This window comes from Egretta garzetta, unplaced genomic scaffold (genome assembly GCF_000687185.1).
Source record: "Egretta garzetta isolate BGI_Z169 unplaced genomic scaffold, ASM68718v1 scaffold246, whole genome shotgun sequence".
Lineage (NCBI taxonomy): Eukaryota > Metazoa > Chordata > Aves > Pelecaniformes > Ardeidae > Egretta > Egretta garzetta.
In genome coordinates this window covers 742,680-754,661 of record NW_009259976.1, presented here as the reverse complement: position 1 = coordinate 754,661, position 11,982 = coordinate 742,680, and the positions used below count along the sequence as shown (strand labels likewise).

The 11,982-nt window shown below is 40.2% G+C and overlaps 1 protein-coding gene across 1 annotated transcript in view; it reads right to left on the bottom strand.

Moving 5' to 3' along the window:
- The window catches only part of CDYL (chromodomain Y like), a 109,843-nt gene that overhangs the window by 5,800 nt on the left and 92,061 nt on the right, over window positions 1–11,982 (bottom strand). The window contains exons 3-5 of the mRNA XM_035895902.1: window positions 6,319–6,575; window positions 5,538–5,710; window positions 1,912–2,122 (exon numbers count right to left, since the gene is read on the bottom strand). Coding sequence (XP_035751795.1) covers window positions 1,912–2,122; window positions 5,538–5,710; window positions 6,319–6,575 — 641 coding nt within the window. The remainder of the gene's footprint in view (window positions 1–1,911; window positions 2,123–5,537; window positions 5,711–6,318; window positions 6,576–11,982) is intronic.

Here is an 11,982-nt window from a genome sequence, read left to right as displayed (position 1 = left end):
CCCAAGACAGTATCATTTTTTAATCCTACGTTCTGGGCTTTGGCTTTCCTGTAATAATGGACCTCTGTCGAGCCTGGTCTGTGAAAAAAAAACACCAAACCGTCCATGACAGACCTGCTCGGCAGCCAAGACTGACCTGGCAGGGGAGGTATTTATTTCCGACGATCTTGCCATTGGACATTTTTACAGAACTGTTGATGATAAAAAGAATGTACTCAAGCTGACTTACAAGAGTTAAGGGTGGGACTAATAGCGCTGAATTAATACATTTGTAGCAAATTTTATGATGCATACAGAGGCCTTACATTTTTCTTGTGTATGATACTTCAATTTTTTTTCCCCCTGAACGTTTCCCATGCCATCTCTTCTTTCTGCTGACTTCTCTCTCCATTTTAGAGATAGAAAGCATCCTACTTTATCAAACTTTTCATTATGGATTCTGAATATATTTCATGAAGCTTGCTGATTTAAGTCCAACTGTGTCCCGTACAGCATTGACATTGCTATGTTTCAGGGGGTCGAGGCTAGTATGAAACCAGTGGACTACTATTTTTTTTTCTCCCCCCCACCTTTGCACTGAATTTTATGGAATTGTTATCACGGGAAGCTTTCAATTTAAATCTTTATATTTAAAAATGAGAGCATTCACAAACACTCATGAAAGAGTACACTAGGGAAGAGCTTCTTGTGGTTTTTGTACAACTTGTAAAGAAACAAAAAGTCACAACCACGAGTCTCTGAAGGACGGGGATGGATGGAATGGATGGATGAATGGATGGATGGATGGCCAAATAAAAAGGGAAAGGAACAATCAGTAGTTTGAAACATGCTAAGATATTAAAGATACTCTTATAACTGCTAATCTGTTTCAGTTACCTTTTCTGTTATCTTTTAATAACTAAATCCAGACATCACACAATTCGTCATTAGATCTGTTCTAACTGATGCTTTTAGCATATCAAAGTCTGTATTTTTAAATCAATAAATACCTACAGGGAAAAACTGGCTTTTATAATAAATAGTAATTTAGGAAAAACAGGTAGAGCTACAAGCGTTTGTTTCATACTGTTACTGTTCAAATTGGAATGGACGTAGGTCTAACAGTTTTCAAAGAACACAGCATAAAAAATAATAAGCAACAAGAAAATAATGCAGGTAAGAGATTTTTAAATAGCTTTCTGTTACATTTGATTCTTTCATCTAGTTGGAAAGCGAGAAAAGGGATACTGAGCTACATGTGGCTTATGTTTCCAGCAACAACACAAAGCGTTGCCATTTCATTTTTTCAATCCAGCAATGCTGTAAATCGAGTGCAAGACTGAAAAAAAAAAAATATCCTTCACGAAGGTGATTTGGACTGAGTATTTCTTGCATAACACCTGATCTTAAATATCATCAGAGATCTACGAAGCAAGGAAGTTTGACACAACTTCTTGAGAAGGAGCGCATGAAAGCTGAATTACTTATTTTGCATATGAGCGTGAGGCTGGAGGTAGCTGGTGACACAGCGCTCTGCTGTGAGAGGACACCGAGTCCAGACCAGCCCGTTCTCTGCTACTCTCTGACCCTGTGCCGAATGCACGACATAGGGGCTGCTCCTCACAAGGCATCAGCAGGGAAGGTGCGTCCTGGTGTGCAGGACACCACCCTTCTGCCACCGTCAGGGTTAAGGGTGGCCATGACGCGGGATTAGGGCCCGTGCCTGCTTTCTGTTCTATGCACACAGGTGAAGGCCAGGTTGTAACAGCGTGGAGCAGAGAAGCTCTAAGTACCAGTTTCTCACGAAAGGTTTTCATGAGAGAAAGAAAAAAACAAAGACAACACCAAAGGTAAAAAGTATTGAAATCGCTCTGGATAAATTATCACAACTGCACGGTGAAGCTGTCAGCCCCTACCCTGCAAGCTACTTACAGAAGCCAGGCCCATTATCCGAGGGAATGTAAGGGATGAACATCCATCTGGACTTTGTCCAAAAGTAGTGTATGGTGTCTGAAACCAAGCCTTCTCGTTAGCCCAAACCACATCACACAGAGGCAAGATAGATGCTCCAAGTCCAATAGCTGGGCCATTTACTGCTACAATGATAGGCTTCTTAAACTGAATAAAAGTATTCACAAAATTCCTGAAGAGAAACAGAAACAGGCACTCACTACATGTATAGAGAGAGTAAAATTTACCAGCCCTTGAAAATTCAGTAATAATTCATCTCCACAGTAACATCACTTCCAAAACCAACCTGATGACCTTCCACGATGAGGTGGTTAGCTTGGTGGATGAGGGGAGAGGAGTGGATATTGTCTACCTAGGCTTCAGAGCGAGGCTTTCAGCACTGCCTCCTGTAAAAATCGCGTAGTCAAGCTGTTGATGTATGAGCAGACAGTGAGGTGGGCTGAAAAAACCCCGTCTGAATGGCTGGCCCAGAGGGTGGTGATTGGTGGCATGAAGTCTAGCTGGAGACCAGTAATTAGTGTTGCACCACTGGGGGTCAGTGCTGAGTCCAGTACTGTTCAACAGCTTCATTCATGATCTGGATGATCGGGCAGCGTACCCTCAGCAAGTTTGCTGATGATACAAAACTGGGCTGCCATCCAGAGGGACCGCAACAGGCTGGAGAAATGGGCTGACAGGAACCTCCTAAGTTCAACAAGGGGAAGTGCAGAGTCCTGCACCTGGGGAAGAACAACTCCAAGCACCAGTATATGATGGAAGCCAAACAGCTGGAAAGCAGCTTGGCAGAAAAGGACCTAGGGGTCATGGTGGACACCAAGTTGAACTTGAGCCAGCAATGTGCCCTTGTGGCAAAGGCGGTTAATGGTATCCTGGCCTGCATTAGGAGGAGCATTGCCAGAAGGTTGTGGGAGGTGATCCTTCCCCTCTGCTCAGCACTGGTGACCAGTTACAGGCTCCCCAGTGACAGAGATGTGGAGCTACTGAAGGTGGTCTAGCAAAGGGCCACCAAGATGACCAAGGGACTGGAGTATTTCTCATGTGAGGAAATGCTGAGAAAGCTGGCACTGTTCAGCCTGGAGAAGGCTCAGGGGATCTCATCATTGTGTATAAATACCCAAAGGGAAGATGCAAAGAGGATGGAGCCAGGCTCTTCTCAGTGGTGCCCAAAGACGGGACCAGACGCAGTGGGCACAAACTGAAACACAGGAGGTTCCCTCTGAACATCAGGAAACACTTTCCCCACTGTCAGGGTTACTGAACAGGCGGCCAGCCAGGCTGTGGACTGTCCTTTCTTGGAGATGGTGAAAAACCCTGCTTGCAGATGGTCCTGGGCAACCTGCTCTAGGTGACCCTCCTTGAGCAAGGGCAGGTTGAACAAGATGACCTCCAAAGGTCCCTTCCAACCTCAACCTTTTAACCTCAGCTGAGCCTAGCATTTCTCCCAGCCCAGCAAAGCATGGTAATCAGTCAGGTGTGGATTTAACGCCCCTCCTACAAGCACCAGCTGATAGGGCACTTGTGGTATATTCACACGCCTCACAGCCCTCTCTTAGATGAGGCTGTAATCATACCTCACCTATGGGCACCAAAACCATGGTTACAGCCCTGCTTGGTCTTCACTGTGTTCGTGTATGGTGTTGGTACAAGGTACCTATCTATCTGAATTTTTAAGTGAAGGTATAAGGTATATACGTGTAAGCGAAGACGCGCAAAGCATTAGCGAGTTTCCTTAGGGAGTGTTTCTGGACATTTTGGAATCAGCTTTTCTTAAATCTGCCATTTAAAATTATGCATGAGCCATAAACAGTAGGGCTCCATTATCACATATCACACACCAGTGTGATACAGTGAAACTTCCCCTCCTTACCTCCCTTCTCTTGGTTGGTCACAATGCTATAGGTACTATGCTATTAACTTACAAAAGCATATTGGTCATCCTCATTACCGACATGAAATGACAAATCATTCCAGTACCCGTAAAGCACGGACGCTTACATGCATCTCTGTTCTCAAACAGTAAACGCCCTCAAGAGCTTCTTAGGAAAAAGTAAGTGTGTGCATGCGTGTGCACGTACGTGTGTGTGTACACAGGCATTAGACCAAATAGAGACTTCTAAAACCTCAAAGCTGAGGTGCGGGCATTTCTCAGTTAATAGCTACCACATATAATGAAAAGCTGTCCGTGCTTACTTCAAGTACGTGACAAATTCTGATTAGAATACAATGTACAACATGCAGTTGTCAGCGCCCGTAAAGCGCTCCTTTGCTCTGAATGACAGATGATTTTTCATTTCAGTATTAGATGCTGAAATACGGAATTTTTATCAAAATTTTTAAAAAGGGAGATTTATTGGTAATTTTAAAAGTTTGTTCTTTATCTGCGTTACATGTTTTTGTATTCCTGTGAAACAGGCCATTTTTCCTATATTGCATCCAGCACTAAAGGTTATCACGCTGCTTCTTAACTCATTCTACTGAACTGGAATAGATGAATACAAAAAAATTCCTACTGGAACTATCCCGTGCCAGCTGTTGTACAAACGTTCCATCCAGAGACATACGATAATTTTAACCATGTCTGAATATTCCAGAGAGGACCATCTCTGGCGTATATACCAAAACCACCATTACTATATTTGAAAGGGGAGGGGAGTTGTAGAGGTGTTTTAAGTTACCTTTATCCATTTTATTAAAAATGAATAATAGGTGACAAATCAGGCTTCTGGAAGGGCCTGAATTAAAGTAGTGACAGAAGCTCAGTGTTAAGAGCCTCCACCCCCGGCCGCATCTGATGTCACTGCGTGAGCAACCTTTACACGTAACGATTGAAAATTTTCCTTTGAAAAAAAACTATCATCATCTCTATGAGCCAACTGTGCCTCCACTGAAACGGGCTTCACATGTTACAAGGTCTTTTTTAAGGACATGAATATTGATAATGACAACAGAACATAGGTCTCTGAGGGAAAACAGACGCTCTGGAAGCATACAAGAGCTACTCCAAGAGTCCAGGCTCTCAAAACTAGTGTTCAAATGGTAAGCTACTTGTTTGTACCATTAAAACATGGCTTGCTAAGATCCATACTTTTTTTCCATATATATTTTTCTGGTTTGTAGTAGTTCAGTTCATTTTGTTTAAACATTAGCTTTGGTACCTATCCTTGGGATGGTGTTCACTAGTATTGAGCTACTCCTCTAAACTATCTACCACTCCACTGCTCTGAACGTACTACATTGTTACTCATTCAATGCACAGCTTGTATTTGCGTGTGTGAAATTTGTTTTCCTGAAACCCTATGGCTGCTTAAGTCTTTTAAAATTGGTTTCAGCTGGAGGAGTATTACCATACTACCAGTTTCCAAAGTTCAGTTTTAGTAGTAAAAACAGTGATGCGTGAAATGACAGCCCAAACAGAAAGAGACAGGGAGTATAAAGAAAGAAGTGCTGCACACTATATCATGTAACAGGTGAATGTCTGAGATCCTGTTGAATTAGAGGCTTTAAAAATAAAAACCCCAAAAAGATAGACCAAACCAGACTGCACGATGAAGCGTACCCGCTCAATGACTGAAGATGATCTTACATACCTAATAGCTTCTGCCATCTTAGTGCTTTCCTTTTTTCTATCATCCGTTAAACGTCGTATAAAATAAATAAAATCAAGACCACAGCAGAAAATGCTACCAACGGCACTGAACAGCACAAGTTTACTGTCGTCTGCAGCCGCTGTGTTCAGTGCACTTTGGACTTCCTTCATTACCTGAAAAATCAAAAATTCATTACAATCTTCTTGTTACATCATTAAAAAGTGGCATACTGTTCTCCTTTCCTCCTCCCCCCATGAGATCTTCAACAGCTTTAATTTTTTCTTAGAATCCACTCAACCATCATATTAGAAAAGTTAACTTTTTTCATTATCCCAAAATAAGAAAGTTAAAAAAAGTATTAGAAGCTTTGCATTTCAAAAATGTAATTAGACTAAGATAATGAAATCATTAAGGAAAGATCTATTAGATGTTATCTGTAACTAAAGCACCCATTCAGCATTTCTGTAATTTGGACAGCAGATGGCATATGCAACCAGTTCAGAAAAAAAGAACCTTAATTCAGGCTAAAGCTTGTTTCAAGTTGCATTTCATAAATCACCACATGCCTCAGAAGAGACGGTACCTCTACATGTTCAGATAATGTAGTTAAAGCTCAACTGAGTTACAGCTGAAGTCAGTTGTATGTGTAACATCTTGCAAGTAACAGCCTGAATCTTGTTTCATGTACGTTTGTGCCTGAACAATGGGCATAAATGAGGCAGAGACTTCGGATTCCCGCAGCACCCTCTCCCCCACCCCCCAAAATGAGAATTGTTCTGACCTCTGGATTTAGTGAATTATTTTCAGATGATTTTGTTGATAGCAAAATGTGTGTGAATCCATCTTGTTTCCTGACGACAATGTCTCTGTACCGGTACGCGCTCTCCGTTTGTCTCACGCTGAAACGTAGCCTTTTATCAAAAGGTTGATCTCTCCTGTCGTCAATAAACCTCCGCTTGCTGGCTGTCACCCCTGTTACAGAAGTCTGAATATTGGTTGTACCATTGGCTGCTAATGCTTCCATAAAGGTGGATGTACCTGGAAATAGTTTAAACAATAACATTCCATTAATTACGTTTTATTAGCTCAGCGTTTTCAAAATCCTTGTTAATACGACTAGTGTGTTGTCATGCTAAGAACACACAGTAAATATGAAACTCAGTCCCCTGGAAGCTACTGAAATGTTACAGAAACAGATCCTGTGCACAGAGCAAAATTAAAGTGACAAAGGGATCCAAAAAATTCATTTTACAGTTGTGAGAAAATACATTTTAAACAAGCCAAATGTATGCTTATTTTTAGAAGGAAAGGAAGGGTTTATTTAATGTCCCTAATACCAATGCACTATAGAAGGAAGGGAAAGGTTTATTTAACGTTCCTAGTATCAGTGCACTTCAGTAGGTTAATGCTCTGCCTTCTCCTTTCCCACATCTTTAAGTCGTCTAACAGCATCAAGGTTGCAAAGAGAAAGCAGAAGCCTTTGTTTCAAACCTCACGAGAAGTTATATACGGAAGAAAATGACACAATAAAGAACCTGATTGACAAGATCATATAAAGCATAATAGTCTTTAAATGAAAACGGAGATGAAGAAATACAGACTATACTTCTGTGAGAGGGGAACACCACCCATGCAGTGATGGGCATTTTAATGGAATCACAGACAATGAGAGATTTCTCAAGTCTAAACAATTTTTGCTATTAGAATTGGCAAATAGAGCACTACGTCTTTCTGGTCTTGCTCCCAGTCACTTAAGTAGACAGAATTTGAAGGCATGCAAGTAAACAGGCCATCCCTCATGACACAGAAGGGACAGGTTTTTCTGTACCCCACACTAGAAACATAATGCCAAATAATTAGCACTCGTAAAAGAAACGACGAGACCATCGTGGATCTACAATCCATCTGTATGTTAAAGTCTCCATGCAAGATCTTAATAAAATTTGTCAGATTAAAGTAACGGAGTATGCATGTGCAGCGGGGACAGCAGGGTTAAAAATGTCGGGAAAATGTGTTACAGGCCAAGATAGGAAAGTTTTGAAAGCCTTTTCCTGAAAGCTGAGGTCTGAGACTTTGTTACAATCTACTGGAAACCCACAGCCCTTATCTCATAAACAAGCGCTTCAGAACATCATGTATGCGATGTCTTAAGAAGTGCAGTTAAGCCACGTACGAGTAAGTTGTTAATTAAATGCCACTGATGGATCTTGCTTAATTCGTCTTTATCTTTCTAAAGAAGCTATATTTTAAAAGTTCTAGTAGTATGCAATGCTAAGATTTTATTATTATTATTATTATTATTATTATTTTTACAATATACTTCTATCACTCATGGGTCCGGTGAAGACATTAAACAGGCTTACCTAAATAGCTGGAATATCCTACAGCTCCACATTTTAATTGTATTCAAATGTTGCTTATTTTGACCCATATGAAGTATGAGAGAGATATGAAGAGAAAGGATATAAAAATTAAAATTTAGAACACTATACTTTTTTCTATTTGTATTTATTTCAGAAACTGCCTTCAGATGAAATATTTGATATAAAGACTTTGTTTATAATATAAACCTTTGATTATAAATCTGTTATGATTAATTAGGCAAGTTGTCTGTCACGGGAGCTATATAATAAGATTTTATTTTACTTTTTAAAGTCTTTCTTGTTGCATTAGTGATTTAATCCTCTTACCGTATCACTTTTTGTGAGAAGCTAAAGACAACTCAAGATTTTTCAATTGTTTAAAGTGAAGAGTAAGACGTTGAATTCCATTTGTGATCAGTCTCAGAGACAACAGAGGTGAACACAATGAAATGGAAAATCAGTACTTTATATTGTCATAGAAGTTTCACATTTAATCCTACATTTTTCATGGTTTATGAAATTCCTTTCTTCATTTCAGCAGAATAAATTAAAATTTGATGCATCTCGAAATGAATGAGGATTGCTTTCGATACTTTTCCCTTGTAAACTACACTATACCAATTACATTCCTTTAAAAGAATTCCCTTCAAAGGAAATTTGCAGGAACATTGCTGTTGCCCCATATTTCATTAGGAATGCAAGAAGAAACGGTACCACTGGCTGCAATGGTTTGTTTTCCTGCAGGAAAGGTAAATTAAACCAACTGAAATCACCTCTGATTTCTAAAGCCTGATACAAGATTTTATGGCTTCTGCCGTAGTGAAAAAAGTGGAGAACCAGGAGAGCACAATACAATAGACTAAGCCAAACAAAGGAGTCTGTAAACTTGGGTAAGAGCTTTGAGCAGGTCTTTTCCCTTGACTCATACTTCCAAAGATGTAGTCCAATACCAGAAGATTACTTCTGAGATGTAAGAGGCAATGATTATACACTGAGAGAGAAAACTTCTGGCAAGAGAGAGACCAAGATGTAAACACCACACACCACTCTTCATGCTTATTGAATTGGCAAGAGACCTTCTGAGTTTTTATATAAACTCTGTCTGCACAAACAAGGGACAGCTGCAGTTCAGTGGAAGAAGTCTTCTACATCCAATCTTGTAAACACACTTTTAGTATACTTAGACTGGAATCAAAAACCTGTAGGCTTTAGAAACCGTACCTCTGTGCAGGGAGGTTCGGCCAGCTGGTACAGATTAGAAAATAGGTATTGTGAACAATATAATGAGCAAATACGTTCATTAGTGTTTGTCGTTATTGCTGTAAGTTTGTGATCTTCTACACCTTAAAGCTTAGGGGGCTCTTTCTTTTGGCATTTGGTCCTCAAAAGTGTAGAGACAACTCAGAGGCGTAAAGCAGTACTTTGTGCTGTATATAAATAGGCACAGGTTATGTATCACTGGACAGTCCTGGACATGTGTTGCAGCAAATGAGGATGAAATGCCAGAGAGAATGAACTGTATTGCCACAGATTTCCTCACGTGAAAATTTTGCATTGAGGTTACTTATTTGCAGGTTAATTACAGCTGTTTTACATTTTTAAAATACAGATTTCCTAACAAAGCAAAAGCAGTTCTGCATTTTAATACATTAATGGAGATAGGATATCAGAGACAAACAAAACACCACAGCCCTCTCCTTGCAAACTGAGCCTTCCAAAAGCAAAAAGGACTTGGAAAAAAGACAATTTACCCTGGATATTGTCAAGTAATGCGGAACTATGCTTGTGTTAAGGTTAAGCTCTCATAGTTACAAAAAACTCTTCCAGCTGCAAACTGTTAATTAATGTAATGTGGTCTTCTCAAAGGTGTAGATACACTACTGCTGCGCAAAGCTTCACCACACAGATGCAAAATTAAATTAAGAGGACTACTTGGTTTTGCAGCTCTGATCAAAACCTGGTAACAGTCACCATTTTCACACAGCTGCCCCTAGAGGGGGGGGAAAAAAAAAAAAAAGCTATGGGCAACAGATAGGAAAGTAACCGGTCTCATTCAAAAGGAAGGCAGACACAGAATACAGAAGCTGAAAAGGGGCAGAACAGCAAAGGTATCACCATCCCCAATCCACTGGCAGAAGACAGAAAAAAGCCACCTCTCCAAAACATGAGGGGGATAACAATCGAAATGCACAATGCCAGACACCCAGATAAACAGAGTTAAAACCAAAACAAGTAACACACAACTTCACAACAATCCAAAAGTTATGGTCCCAAGCTCCTCTTGGAGCTATTCGTACCTCACTGTTACCCTGCCTCCCAAATTCTTGAGAAGTTCCGTTCAGCTTACATAGCGAGCCTTGAACACAAACACTCCCCTCCCTGCAACAATACTGGGAACACGTCCAAACAGGTGCTCTAACGACAGCCAAGCCTCTTCCGCGCACTTCTTTTCAAGTACGCATGTACTAGTGCCGGCACTCTCAATTCAGAGGTTTCTGAAAGGCTTAGCACAGATGTCTAAGGAATGAGCATAAGATGGGAGGTGTGAATGAGGCTGGCCGAGTATTTTCCCCAACTCTAGCCACCAGAAATTTAGGGATTCCCAAGATTTACATGCCCAGAACCTTAGGATGAACCCAAAGCCAAGTATTTAAATCCTTATCCCCCACGGGCTTGCCCAATTTACCTTTGAAACCACTATGGTTTTGTCTTCCAAAGTATCTCTCTGGAGCAAGTTCTGCAATGTACATCTTTACTTTCTTCATCACATCCCTTCTCCAGATTGATTAGTCCCAATCTTGTCTACCCTTTCTTCCTCCAGGAGCCAGCCCAATCCTGTCATTCTTCTCTATGCCTCTTCCTTTTCTACTAAATCTTGGAACAAGGTCCAAAACAGCACATGACAGTCAAGATGGGGATTTATAACATGGCACATTCAAGCCTTCTCTTTTGTCTTCTACTCCTTTTCCATAATAATTTCTAACAACTTATCTGTGGTGACTTTTTTTTTTTTTTTTTTTTAAACTAGCACTGAGCAAGGTGTTTGCAAAAGACTACCCAAAACAAACCCAGCCTCCTTTTCCTGAGCAGTAACACATAGTCAGGCACCAGTCATTGTCCAGGCATGATTTTATGTTTTGCTATAGGCATGGCTTTGCATAGAAGTCTGTTTTGTCCCCTCCTCCTCACTTGGCATTGATCTGCACTGAAAGTAATCTCTCATTTTAATCATGAAGTCACTCAGTATTTTCAGATGTCTGCAGTGCTCAGAAGGGGCTTCAGGGACACTCAAACCTTTCTTGCATTCTCACGCACCAACCATGTCCTCACCTACGCCAAGTGACAAAATCCCACTTGAGTAAGCAAATGAATAAACAGCAGCAACAACAATTTCTTTAAGTGTTAACTGCAAAAACAACACTGTCATTGTAACCGATTACAACTCAAGTACCAGAGAGGGGAAAATGATATGCAAAAACTGATTGGGAAAAAATTTTAATTTTAAAATTTAAAAAAAAAAAAAAAACAAACCACACCTCAAAAAGCCAAACAAAAAAAAGCAGTGCTAGTATATTTTTTCCAAAGTCCTTCCTATGCTTTCACTATTTTATACTCCCCTGTATATATAATCCACAAGTGTGGTGTCCAGTGCAGGTTACCTCACGTTCCCTTTTCACCTACAGACAACAGCATTTTGCTGCACGTCCATACACACTAGAAAGCTCTAACTGCAAACACTTAAGCTTTTCCAGTCCTAACTCTGCACTACATTAAATATTTCACACAATGAGACACCAACCTCAGACAGTGATACCGCAATGCAAACATAATATATAACAGTTTCCAGTAATCTTTCCACCTCTGCTTCAGCAATTACACAGCAGATATTTCTTAGAATAGCAGTGTATTGGCACAGATTATATAAATTAAAAATGAGTGTTCCAAAAAACCTATATATGTGCCCATTTTTTGTCTGAGTATATGTATTTACAGCACTTACATTTTGGAATCAAACACAAGTTCCAGCTTCCTTTGAAATGTCACTATAAATATTTGTAAGAAGAAAAAATTCTGAATTTAAT